Below are 13,816 nucleotides of genomic sequence, written 5' to 3'. Positions count from 1 at the left end.
CTTTTGTCTGGGCTTTTCTCTGGGCTGTGGGAGGGGCATCCATTTCCAGGGACGGGGAGGAAGTACCAAATGCATTGTAGTTCCACTGGTTACATCTCACTTATTTCTAATAAAGGAAGCAGCTGAACCAAAAAAAAAAAAAAAGATACTTAGGTAATTTCAAATTTTCAAAATGTATTAAGACTTATTTTTTTTTACCTAATATATTATCTATCCTGGAAAATATTCTATGTATAGTTGAGAAGAATATGTTTCCTTCTCTTGTTAGATGAGATGTTTGATGTGTGTCTGTTCAGTATAGATGGTTTGTGGCATTGTTTGTTTTATATTTCCGTATTGATTTTCTGTTTCCATGCTTTATCCATTATTGAAAATGGTATTGATGTCTTTCAACTATTGTATAATTATATAATTCTTCCTTCATTTTTTGAGTTGTCAAGGAGCTTATTCTTAAGTTTTTATTTAATTCCAGTTAGTTAACATACAGTGTAATATTAGTTTCATATGTGTAATATTCAACAATTACCTGCATCATCCAGTGCTCATCATGACAAGTGCACTCCTTATTCCCCATCACCTACTCTAATTGTATTATTATCAATTAGTTCCATTATGTTTGTTATTAACTGTTTCATGTATTGGGGTGCTCCCATGTTGGATGTATAAATATTTACAATTGTTATATCTTGTTGTTGAGTTTTCCCACTTGTAGTGTCCTTCATCTCTTACTATAGTCTTTATTATTAAGTCTTTTTTTCCAATATAAGTATTGCTGCCCTGACTTTCTTTTGACATCCATTTGCATGATGGATGTTTCTCCACCCCCTCCCTTTCACTCTGCTAGTGTCTTTAGGTCTAAAATTAGTCTCTTGATCAGTGGCCTTTTAAAAAAATTCATTCTGTCACTTTGTGCCTTTTGTTTGAGCATTTAGTCCATTTACATCCAAAGTAATTATTCATAGGTTTGCATTTATTATCATTTTATTGTTTTGTGCTTTTTTCTGAAGATTTTCTCTAATTCTTTCTTGTCTTTAATGTTTGCTGATTTTCTTTATTGATATATTTGGATTTCTTTCTCTTTACTCTTTGCATATTTATTAATGGATTTTGATATATGGTCGCCATCAAGTTTATATATAACCTCTTTGTATAAAGCAGTCTATATTATGTTGATGGTGTTTAATTTTGAACCCATTCTTTTTATCCCAAAGATTTTATTTATTTATTTATTTATTTATTTATTTATTTATTTATTTATTTATGAGAGAGAGAGAGAGAGAGCAAGGAAGACAGATGGAGAAGGAGAGGCATAGAATCCCAAGCATACTTCACAGTGAGCATGGAGCCTGACACGGGGCTTGATCCCACAACTCTGAGATCATGACCTGAGTTGAAACCAAGAATTGGATGCTTAACTGTCTGAGCCATCCAGGCACCCCTGAACCCATTCTTTACTACTCCTCATGTTTTAGGTATATGTTGTCATATTCTTCATTCTTTTATTTTGTGACTTCCTTGACTGATTTTTTTACAGAAATAATTTTTCACTGCTTTTGTGTTTCCTACCTTTATACTGTCAGTTTGAGCCTCTGCTTTCCACTCAGAGTCCTGTTAATGTTTCTTGCAGGGCTGAATTAGTGATCCTGAACTCCTTTAGTTTTTGTTCATCTGGGAAACTCTTTATCTCTCCTTCTATTTTGAATGATAGCCTTGCCTGATAGAGTATTCTTGGCTTCAGATTTTTCCCATTCAGCACTTTGAATATATCATGCCACGTCTTTCTAGCTTTGAAAATTTCTGCTGAAAAATCAGCTTATAGCCTTATGTGGTTTTCCTTCTAACTTACTGTCTTCTTTTGTCTTGTTGCTTTTAAAATTTGTTCTTTATCACTATACTTTGCCGATTTATGTTATTTTTATCTGTTTCACCTAGATCTCTGACTATGGTCTTGTCCTCTTCTTTCCTTTAGGATAAATTTCTCTGTCTTCTCATTTTGTCTATGTCTCTGTGCCTGTTTCTCTGTGTTAGAAAAGTCAACTACATCTTCTGTTCTTGAGGATAATGGCCTTATGAAGAAGAGGTCCTGCAGTGTCCTGCCATGTAGTATCCCCTGTTCCCTAGGGTCTGGCACTTCCAGGAGTGCCTCCTATGTGTGGTGCATGTGTTCTGTTGTTTTGTCCTGTCTACTTTATCCTTCAGGTCAGTTGTCTGCCATGGCTCTATTTGCCTATTGTGGGCAGTGTTTACCCCCTGGCCTGAATGTGGTGCATTTTAACAAGGTGTGCTCTGGTCTGATTGTGAAATGAGACCTATCACTCCCACTCCCAGAACCAAGGCTCTACAAATATCTCATGTTGGGAGACATGGTACGAGCAGGAATTTGGGCCACTCTTCTGGGAGAGGGTCTCCACCACACTGGGACTGAGGCAAGCATGACCAGGAAGGGTGGTTCCACCAGAGCCTGGAGGGTAGAGGATTTATTGTAAGCTAATCTGAGATAGGGGGTGTCAGTGCTACACTGGGTACTGCATGTGGCCTTGTGCTTATGCAGAGGTGCAGAAGGATAGAAATGTTGCTGGCCAGGTCCTTTGTTCCCAGAGAGGTCTCCTTGAATGCTATCTCTCTGGGACATGCTTTGAGATGAGTGAATAAACACCCTACTGTGTGCCTCAGGGCCTTTAGATTGCTCCTTCCATGTTGTTTGTCCCCGGGTTGTTTGCCTGACTTCTCTCTAAGAGCAGTGCAATGCCCTCCAGGCTCTATCCCAGTCAAGCCTGCTGACCTTTAAAACTCTAGATGTTAAGCTTCCTGGTTGTGAGAACTCAAGAAATTTGGCCCTTGTTTTCCAAGCCAGTTGCTATAGGGACTTAGATTCCCTGTGAGCTCCCCTGTATGCTAGTGTGTCTCTCACCCTTCTGTGTGACTGCAGCAGCCATGATCTGTTCCTCTTCCAAAACACATCTCCATTCTTCCTATCTTCTTTCATGTGGCATCGTCACTATTTTTCATTGTGGAGTTGATTTTGCCTGTGGTTAGGTCAATTTCTAGGGTATTTAGGATGATTTGATAGTTATCTAGTAGTACAGCAAAACTGCAATAAAAGTATAGTGGAAGTATCAGGAAATGATTTGGGGTTGGAGGACAAAGGAGATGGTGGTGGTAATGAGATGGGGAGAAGAAAGTGCTAAATCCTCATCTTTATTTTAAAGTTAATAGATAATGCACAAAACTTAAAAATTCATAATAGCGATATATATTTATTTTTAGATATTAACAATATGGAAATAAACACTAGAATAATTGGCCTAGAGTCAAAAGAGGTTATTTCTAGAGAAGAGGAAATAAGAGGAAGGTGGCTGGGCATATCTGCTTGTTTTAACCTACTACATGGAACTATATAATAATTTGAATAAAAAGACTTTAATAAAAGTCTCAAACATGAATCTTTCTTAAGTGATCACTTGGGTATTATGTGTGTAATACTATAAGTTTCCTGGGTCTGTTTTCTCTATTCAGTCTCTGATTCTGTATAAATTTCTATTAAATAAGAAAATGTGTAAAAGTTAAACCTAGCATTCAGAGTTGGTAGGTGGTATACATTACATAACCTCACATCCTGCTTGGCAAAGATGTATTCTCAATATAAAGGAGTTCCTTTCCTTCTTCATCAGTCTAACAAATGTCTTAATGCAACATTTTAACTTGAGGATGGACAGTGACTCTTGATCAGAGCTTCTGCTGCATTTGGCCTTCACACTCGAATTGTCCCTGAAATGAAAGTTCTTTTTAACCAATGTTGGGATGTTTCAGAAGCAGTGGGCTGATGTCACTGATTGTTGACATTAGGGGAATTAAATGCAAGTGAACTCCAGAAGAAATAGAAAACTTAATAGACTAATAGTCCTGGGAAGTGCAGGACCAACCAGACCCACTAGGTATTCTACCTAATATTTAAAGAATTAACACTTACCTTTTCCAAACTCTTCCAAAAATAGAAAAGTAGGAAATACCTCCCAAATCATCTATAAGGCAATTATCCTGATATCAAAACCAAAGTCATAACAAGAAATCATGACTATGGGCTGGTATGTCTTGTGAATAGAGCAGCTCCCCTTTATCCATGAAGAATACATTTTAAGACCCTTAGTAGATGCCTGAAACCATGGATAGTACCAAGCTATATATATATTTTTTCCTATTCATAAATACATATGATGAAGTTTAATTTATAAATTTGGCACAGTAAGAGATTAACAACAATAGCTAAAAATAAGACAGAACGATAAAAAACAGTATACTAAAATAAAAGTTATAAGATTGTGGTTTCCTTTCTTTCAAAATTTCTTTTTGTACTCTATTAACCCTTCTTCCCTTCTTGTAATAATGTGAAATGATAAAATTCTTACGTGATCAGATGAAGTGACATGAATGACACGAGCATTGTGACATATCTTTAGGCTACTATTGACTTGATGTTACGTCAGGAAGAAGATCATCTTCTTCTAGACTCTGGTTGACTTTAGTAACTGAAATTGTGGATAAGGGTGTACTACTGTATAGATCTAAAACTTAGCAAAATACAAGAATATCAAATCCAACAACATATAAAAATAATTATATATTGTAACCAAGTGAGATTTGTCCCTAGATTAAATGGCACATTTAAAAACCAAAAAATCAATCAGTACTGTATACTATATTAATAGTCTATGGGAAAAAATTACATGAACTTCTCAATACAAAGAAGGCATTTGGCAAAATCCAACACCCTGTCAAGATAAAAATGATTACAAACTAGGAATAGAAGAGAATTTTCTCAACCTGATAAATGACAAATATTTAAAAAAAAAAAACCATTACTAACATCATATACATAATAGTGAAAGAGTATAATCTTTCCCTCTACTATTAAGAGGACAAGGATATGCACTCTTAACACTTCTATTGGACATTGTTCTGGCAGTTCTAGCCAAGATAATTAGGCAAGATTGGAAAGAAAGAACTAAAACTATCTCTATTTGCAGATTACTTCACCTTATATGTAGAAAATCCTAAATTGTACACACACACACACACAGACACACACACAATTTGAATTAGTAAAGGAGTTCACCAAGATTGCAGGATACAACATCAATATACAACAATAAATTGTATATCTAAACACTATGAAATGATCTGAAAATTAAATTAAGAAACTCCCATTTATGCGGAGAAAAGGGAACCCTCTTACACTGTTGGTGGAAATGTGAACTGGTGCAGCCACTCTGAAAACTGTGTGGAGGTTCCTCAAAGAGTTAGAAATAGACCTGCCCTACGACCCAGCAATTGCACTGTTGGGGATTTACCCCAAAGATTCAGATGCAATGAAACGCCAGGACCCCTGCACCCCGATGTTTATAGCAGCAATGTCCACAATAGCCAAACTGTGGAAGGAGCCTCGGTGTCCATCGAAAGATGAATGGATAAAGAAGCTGTGGTCTATGTATACGATGGAATATTACTCAGCCATTAGAAACGACAAATACCCACCATTTGCTTCGACGTGGATGGAACTGGAGGGTATTATGCTGAGTGAAATAAGTCAATCGGAGAAGGACAAACATTATATGTTCTCATTCATTTGGGGAATATAAATAATAGTGAAAGGGAATATAAGGGAAGGGAGAAGAAATGTGTGGGAAATATCAGAAAGGGAGACATAACATGAAGACTCCTAACTCTGGGAAACGAAGTAGGGGTGGTGGAAGGGGAGGAGGGCGGGGGGTGGGGGTGAATGGGTGACAGGCACTGAGGGGGGCACTTGACGGGATGAGCATTGGGTGTTATTCTGTATGTGGGTAAATTGAACACCAATAAAAAATAAATTTATTATAAATAAAAGAAACTCCCATTTGTAGTAGCACCAAAATATTGAAGTACTTACGTATAAATTAACAAAAAATGTGTAAGATTTATACATTTAAAACTTAAACATTAGTAGAAAAATTAAGTAAGATCTACATAAGTAGAAGGATAAATAGAAACATTTCCTATGTTCATGAATCAGAAGACTTCATATTGTTAAGCAATTCCACTGCTTATATATATATTATGCTGAAAATAATTGAAAATATGCCACAGAAAATCTTGTACATGAATTACATGTACATGTAATACAGCAGCATTACTCATAACTACTGAGGAAATGGAAATAACCCATATGCCCATCAAATGATGAATTTATTAAGAAAATGTGGTATACAATACAATCAAATATTATTCAGCCATGAAAAAGGAATGAAGAACTGATATTTGCTACAACACACATGAATATTTATTTATTTTTTATTTAATTTAAAAAATTTTTTTAATTGGATTTGAGTTTACCAACATATAGCATAACACCAACCTGAAATCTGGCATTGTGATGCCCCCAGCTATGATTTTCTTTTTTAAAATTATCCTGGCTCTTCGGGGTCATTTCTAATTCCACACAAATCTTAAGAAGATTTGTTCCAACTCTCTGAAGAAAGTCCATGGATTTTGATAGGGATTGCATTAAATGTGTAAATTTCCCTGGGTAGCATTGACATTTTCACAATATTAATTCTTCCAATCCATGAGCATGGAATAATTTTCTATCTCTTTGTGTCTGCCTCAATTTCTTTCAGAAGTGTTCTATAGTTTTTAGGGTATAGATCCTTTACCTCTTTGGTTGGGTTTATTCCTAGGTATCTTATGCTTTTGGGTGCCATTGTAAATGGGATTGACTCCTTCATTTCTCTTCTTCAGGCTCATTTTTAGCGTATAGAAATGCCACAGACTTCTGGGCATTAATTTTGTATCCTGCCACACTGCCAAATTGCTTTATGAGTTCTAGCAATCTTGGGGTGGAGTCTTTTGGTTTTTCTACGTACAGTATCATGTCATCTGCAAAGAGGGAGACTTTGACTTCTTGTTTGCCAAGTTGAATGTGTTTTATTTCTTTTTGTTGCCTGATTGCTGAGGCTAGGACTTCCAGTACTCTGTTGAATAGCAGTGGTGAGAGTGGACATCCCTGTCTTGTTCCTGATCTTGGGGGAAAGGCTCCCAATGTTTCCCCATTGAGAATGATATTTGCTGCGGGCTTTTCATAGATGGCTTTTAAGATGCTGAGGAATGTTCCCTCTATCCCTACACTTTCAAGACTTTTGATCAGGAATGGATGTTGTGTATTGTCAAATGCTTTCTCTGCATCTATCGAGAGAATCATATGGTTCTTGGTTTTTCTCTTGCTGATATGATGAATCGCATTGATTGTTTTACGAGTGTTGAACCAGCTTTGCATCCCAGGGATAAATCCCACTTGGTCATGATCAATGACCTTCTTAATGTATTGTTGGATCCTATTGGCTAGCATCTTGTTGAGAATTTTTGCATCCACGTTCATCAGGATATTGGTCTATAATTCTCCTTCTTGGTGGGGTCTTTGGTTTTGGAATTAAGGTGATGCTGGCCTCATAGACCGAATTTGGAAGTACTCCATCTCTGTCTATCTTTCCAAACAGCTTTAGTAGAATAGGTATGGTTTCTTCTTTAAACGTTTGATAGAATATCCCTAGGAAGCCATCTGGCCCTGGACTTTTGTGTCTTAGGAGGTTTTTGATGACTGCTTCAATTTCCTCCCTGGTTATTGGCCTGTTCAGGTTTTCTGTTTCTTCCTGTTCCAGTTTTGGTAGTTTGTGTTTTTCCAGAAATGCGTGCATTTCTTCTAGATTGCCTAATTTATTGGCATAAAGCGGCTTGTAATAAGTTTTTAAGGTCATTTGTATTTCCTTGGTATTGGTGGTGATATCTCCTTTCTCATTTATGATTTTATTAATTTGAGTCTTTTCTCTCTTCTTTTAAATAAGGCTAGCTAATGGTTTATCTATCTTATTAATCCTTTCAAAGAACCAACTCCCAGTTTTGTTGATCTCTTCCACAGTTCTTCTGGTCTCGATTTCGTTGAGTTCTGCTCGATTCTTTATTAATTGTCTTCTACTGGGTGTAGGATCTATTTGCTGTTTTTTCTCTAGCTCCTTTAGGTGGGTTAGCTTTTGTATTTGAGTACTTTCCAGTTTTGGATGGATGCTTGTATTGCCATGCATTTCCCCCTCAGGACTGCTTTTGCTGTATCACAAAGATTTTGAATGGTTGTATCTTAATTCTCATTAGTTTCCATGAATCTTTTTAATTCTTCTCTAATTTCCTTGTTGACCTTGGTTGACCCTTTCATCTTTTAGCAGGATGGTCCTTAACCTCCATGTGTTTGAAATCCTTCCAAACTTCTTCTTTTGATTTAGTTCTATTTTCAAAGCATTGTGGTCTAAAAATATGCAGGGGACAATCCCAATCTTTTGGTATCGGTTAAGACCTGATTTGTGACCCAGTATGTGGTCTATTCTGGAGAACGTTCCATGTGCCCTTGAGAAGAATGTGTATTTAGTTGGGTTTGGATGTAAAGTTCTGTAAATATCTGTGAAATCTATCTGTTCCAGTGTATCATTTAAAGCTCTTGTTTCTTTGGAGATGTTGTGCTTAGAAGATCTGTTGATTGTGGAAAGCGCTATATTCAATCACCAAGTATAAGTATATTATTATGTAAGTATGTATTAACTTTGGTTATTAATTGATATACTTGGCAGCTCCCGCATTCGGGTCATAAATATTCATGATTGTTAGGTTCTCTTTGGATAGATCTTTTAAGTATGATACAGTGTCCCTCTTCATCTCTTATTACCATCTTTGGGATAAACTTTAATTCATCTGAAATGAAGATGGCTACCCCTGCTTTCTTTTGAGGACCATTTGAATGGTAAATGGTTCTCCAACCTTTCATTTTCAGGCTGTAGGTGTCCTTAGGTCTAAAATGAGTCTTTTATAGACAGCAAATAGATGAGTCTTGCTTTTCTATCAAGTCTGAAACCCTGCATTTTTTGCTGGGGTCACTAAGCCCATTCAGGTTCAGAGTTACTCTTGAAAGATATGAATTTAGTGTCATCATAATACTTATTCAGTCCCTGTTTTGTGGATTGTTTCCTTGGATCTCCTCTTTCTTTTACAGAGTCCCCCTTAATATTTCTTGGAGAGCTGGTTTGATGGTCACATATTCTTTCAGTTTCTGCCTATCTTGGAAGCTCTTTATCTCTCCTTCTATTCTGAATGAGAACTTTGCTGGATAAAGTATTCTTGGCTGCATGTTCTTCCCATTTAGGCCCCTGAATATATCCTGCCAGCCCTTTCTGGCCTGCCAGGTCTGTGGAGAGGTCTGCGATTAACTTAATACTTCTCTCCCTAAAGGTTAGGGATCTCTTGTCTCTTGCTGCTTTAAGGATCTTCTCTTTATCTTTGGAATTTGCAAGTTTCACTATTAAATGTCGGGGTGTTGAACGGTTTTTATTCCTTTTTGGGGGAATCTCTCTATCTCCTGGATCTGAATGCCTGTTTCCCTCCCCAAGTTATGGAAGTTCTCAGCTATGATTTGTTCAAATACAGTTTTTGGACCCCTGTCCCTTTCGGCGCCCTCTGTAACCCCAATTAAAGATATATTTTTCCTCCTGAGGCTGTCATTTATTTCCCTTAACCTATACTCATGATCTTTTCTTTGTTTTTCTCTTTTTGCCTCAGTTTCCTTCCTTGACATCCACTTGTCTTCTATGTCACTCACTCATTCTTCTACCTCATTAACCCTCGTTGTTAGGACCTCCAGTTTGGATTGCATCTCATTTAATTGATTTTTAATTTTGGCCTGATTAGATCTAAATTCTGCAGTCATGAAGTCTCTTGATTCCTTTACGCTTTTTTGCAGAGCTGCCAGTAGCTTCATAATTGTGCTTCTGAATTGGCTTTCTGACATTGAATTGTAATCCATATTCTGTAACTCTGTGGGAGAGAGTTCTGTTTCTGATTCTTTGTTTTGTGGTGAGTTCCTTCTTCTAGTCTCTTTGCTCAGTGCAGAGTGGTTAAAAACGAGTTGTACTGAAAAAATGAAAAAAGGGAAAGAAGGTGTGGGGACAAAGAAACAAAAAACAAAAAACTTGGGGGGGTATCCTCTGATTCTATATACTGTAAGTACCTTGACTTCCTCTAGAACGTTCCAGTGCTGCTTGGTCAGGAACTTGCTCTTACCCTGTCTTTCCAGCTGGTCTTTTGGAGGAGGGTCCTGTTGTGCTGATTCTCAGGTGTGTGCACCTGGGGGAGCTGCCCAGCCCCCTGCCAGGTGCAAGGTTCAGTGGGAGCTGTTTATCCTGCGAGGCCCCTGCTCAGTCCCAGGTACAAGGTGACACCAGGAGGAACAACAGAGGGTGCGGCCAGCTCTCCAGCCCTGGTGTCACCTCACGCAGTAACTACCATATTCTCCCATTCCACAGGGACCTGGATGCTCTGGGGGCGGGGGGGGGGGGGCGCTGATCTGCACAGCTCCGGGTCGCCAGGTGGCAGAAGCATCCTCACTGTCCTTTGTGCCCCGGCCTCTGCCTGTCCCAAGGGGAACGCCAGATCTTGGGCTTTGTCCCCCGGTGCCTTGGGCTCCTAGGCCTGCCGTTGGAATCATGCTTCTGGGGCCACGCCACCCCCTCTGCACGGAGCTGCCACCTGAGATGCCACCCGAGCTGCTCCCTGGGTGTGCCAGGCGTGAACTCTAGCCCTTTAGGGAGCTTGGCCCGTGGTGTGTGGTGCGCTTTCCTTTGGGGTGCACTTCCTCTGTTTTTGGCCCCGGGAACGTGGGTGCTCCACTGCCCCTCCTGGGACCCTGCCCCAGTTCCCTTCCAGCACCTTTCCATCCAGGAAGATTAGTAAGGTTCCTGCTTCTCCCAGCCTGGGCTTTCCTGTCCTGGGGGCACTCACCGCCCAACCTTAACCCCAGCTCCTCGCGGGAGCCCCTCCCCCTTTGATGCTTTTTTATTTTATTTTATTTTTTTCTGTCTTCCTACCTTGATAGAAGCACGAACTCTTCTCACTGTCGCATTCCAGCTGTTCTCTCTTTAAATCTCAGGCCGAATTCATAAGTTTTCAGGATGATTTGAAAGTTTTCTAGGTAAGTTGGTGGGGACAGGTGACTTGGGGATCCTACTCTTCCACCATCTTGCCCCGCCTCCGAATCTTTTTTTAAAAAAAGATTTTGTTTATTTATTCATAAGAGACACAGAGAGTGAGGCAGAGACATAGGCAGAGGGAGAAGCAGGCTCCCTGTGGGGATCCTGATGTGGGACCTGATCCTAAGACCCCAGGATCATGACCTGAGCCAAAGGCAGATGCTCAACTGTTGAGCCACCTGGGCATCCCAACACAGATGAATCTTAAAAACTTATGCTAAATGTAAGAAGACAGATACAAATGATCACATATTGTATGAATAGAATTATATGAAATCTCTATAATATACAAATCCATAGACATAAAAATTAAATTATGGCTTCTTTTACCTACTGTTGTGAAAAGGAGAAAATGATTGGTAATTGATATAGTGTTTTTCTTAGGTGATGAAAATATTCTGGAATTAGCAGTGATGGTTGCACAACTTTGTAAATACACTAAAAACCAGTGAATTGTTCACTTTAAAAGGATGAATTTTTATGGTATATGAATCACATTTCATAATTTTTATTTTAAAAATGGAATTAGAGGAAGTGACCATCAGAACTCTATCTGTTCCTAGAGAGGTCACTGGCATTTTCTGGCCCTAAAGCTTTCTTCAAACAACTATTACTTTAAATAGATTCATCAGCTGGAGGAAGAGTTTGTCTTACGTATGTTTTTTGTGAAAATTTCTATCTTATGTGTTTTGGTATGAGTTTGATCTATGGCTATAGACCTACTTGAGCTTTATTCACAAGGTTTCCCGGTTAATTATAGGCCTCCTGAGTGTAATTCCTCTCATGATCATCTGGGCTTTATTTGGCTATGTGGAAAAAATCAAATAAATCTGTATATTATGTGACCATGGACAAGTTAGTACACTTTTTTGAACCTTAACTTCTTTAACAATATCTATTTCTCAGGGTTGTAAAGACTAAACGAAATAATGTATTATAAATGCTTACTTCATTGCCTAGCCTGATGTAAGCCTCAGTTAATGTTAGCTTCCTCCCTACTTTACCTTTGGTAAAAAGCACTTTCCTTCCAGGTCAGAGGTCACTGAGCTCTGTCCTGGCTTTCTGCCTAGTAACAGATTGCCTCTAGAAATAAATCATGGGTGAGGTCTTTTTTTCCCCTTCTTTTTATCTGTGTGTCTCTTGCTCTGCCTTTTTAAATAACTGGTACACTGAGGTGCTCAGTGAATTCGGGTTTACTGTGACAGAACACAGGCCTTTTACATGAATTTTCCCGTATGGTTTTGAGAGGATTGCAGAGTGTGAGTATTAGGGTGTGACAAATGAGCATTGTTAGTGCTCCTTTGGAGCTGTGTGACTTCCAGTTGTGCTAAGGGAGAGAATTTAATTAAATTTCATATTTAAGGAGAATGATGGCTGAGTCCTCCTCCATCCTCTCTAAAACTTTTTGACTTTTGCTTTCCAGCTGTACTTCCCGGGATTGCTTCCTCACTTTTAACATCATCTTTTAATATACAGTACTAAAATGCTTAAACAGTACCAAAGAACTCATCATTTATAGAGGCAGTCCAAGGTATCTATTGCCTTGGAAATATTTTACTTATTATTAGGCTGTCTAAGTGCATTGTATATGACTTTTAAAGGCATATATTTAGTTCATCACTGTGTTCCTTCTTCATTCTTTGAAAAAATTGAATGAGTAGTTAATGCATGTGAAAAAATGAGAAAAATATTGAGAAGAAGAAAAAGTAACAAGTGTACAGGCCCATTTTAAGTGTAATTTTCTTAGCAGCAGCTCCCAGAGCCTTCAGCTGTACTAATATGAACTGCCATTTGTATAGGTGGAATGGTTCAGAGCTATATTTGAGGAAATTAAAACTGCTAAGATCAATGCAAAAGAAAATTCTCTCTTTCTTTGTTCTTCTCAGAGGCTAGAGAAATTGGAAACCTGACACATGAAACTGGACACTGCATCCGTCCTTCTCAGTTCTGAGCAAACTGCATTAAAAGCTATAGACATCTTAATGTGTCCTTTCTCTCCCATATCTAGGAGCGGAAAAAAAAATTTGAGAAGGATGGTGAGAGGTTTTATTCCTTGCTGGATCGGCACTTACATCTATCTTCCAAAAAGAAAGAATCTCAGTTACAAGAGGTATGTTCAAAAAAGCCACCTTCCATTAGTAGTTGTGCCTTGGTAACATTGGCATCTTCCTATTACGAGCCTTTCCTCCTGCCCTACCTCAGCAGGAAACAACTATAATAATAATGCTAACAGTTAAAACCTTTGCCTAGGATGCAAGAGCCTAGAGTTCTTGATATAGCTCTTCCACTAACTCACGTGACTTTTTTTTAATTGGAGTTCAATTTGTCAACATATAGCATATATCACCCAGTGCTCATCCCATCAAGTGCCCCCCTCAGTGCCTGTCACCCAGTCACCCCAACCCTCCGCCCACCTCCCTTTCCACTACCCCTTCACATGACATTTTTGTTGTTGTTTGTTTGTTTTTTGGACTTTAGAATAAATAATTGAATATACAAATACTGTTTATGTAAGCAATAAAATGTAAGGTTTAAAATTTCACCATACAACACTATTACAGTATTATTTACTATATTCATTATGCTGTGCCTTTTACTCCTGTGACTTATTCATTCTATAACCAGAAGACTGTATCTCTCTGTATTTCCCCTTCACACATTGTTTTCATCCCCTTCCCTTTGCCAAATCATGAGTTTTTTCTCTGTATTTATAGGTCTAA

The 13,816-nt window shown here is 38.3% G+C and overlaps 1 protein-coding gene across 5 annotated transcripts in view; it reads left to right on the top strand.

Annotated features, from left to right (window-relative positions):
- OPHN1 (oligophrenin 1) overlaps nucleotides 1-13,816 on the top strand; it is a 526,295-nt gene that overhangs the window by 319,497 nt on the left and 192,982 nt on the right. For all 5 annotated transcript variants that reach the window (XM_038587601.1, XM_038587598.1, XM_038587599.1 and 2 more), the window contains one exon: nucleotides 13,105-13,206. In XM_038587601.1, coding sequence (XP_038443529.1) covers nucleotides 13,105-13,206 — 102 coding nt within the window. The remainder of the gene's footprint in view (nucleotides 1-13,104; nucleotides 13,207-13,816) is intronic.

The sequence above is a fragment of the Canis lupus genome, chromosome X (assembly GCF_011100685.1).
Source record: "Canis lupus familiaris isolate Mischka breed German Shepherd chromosome X, alternate assembly UU_Cfam_GSD_1.0, whole genome shotgun sequence".
NCBI lineage: Eukaryota > Metazoa > Chordata > Mammalia > Carnivora > Canidae > Canis > Canis lupus.
This window is presented reverse-complemented; position numbering and strand designations above follow the sequence as displayed.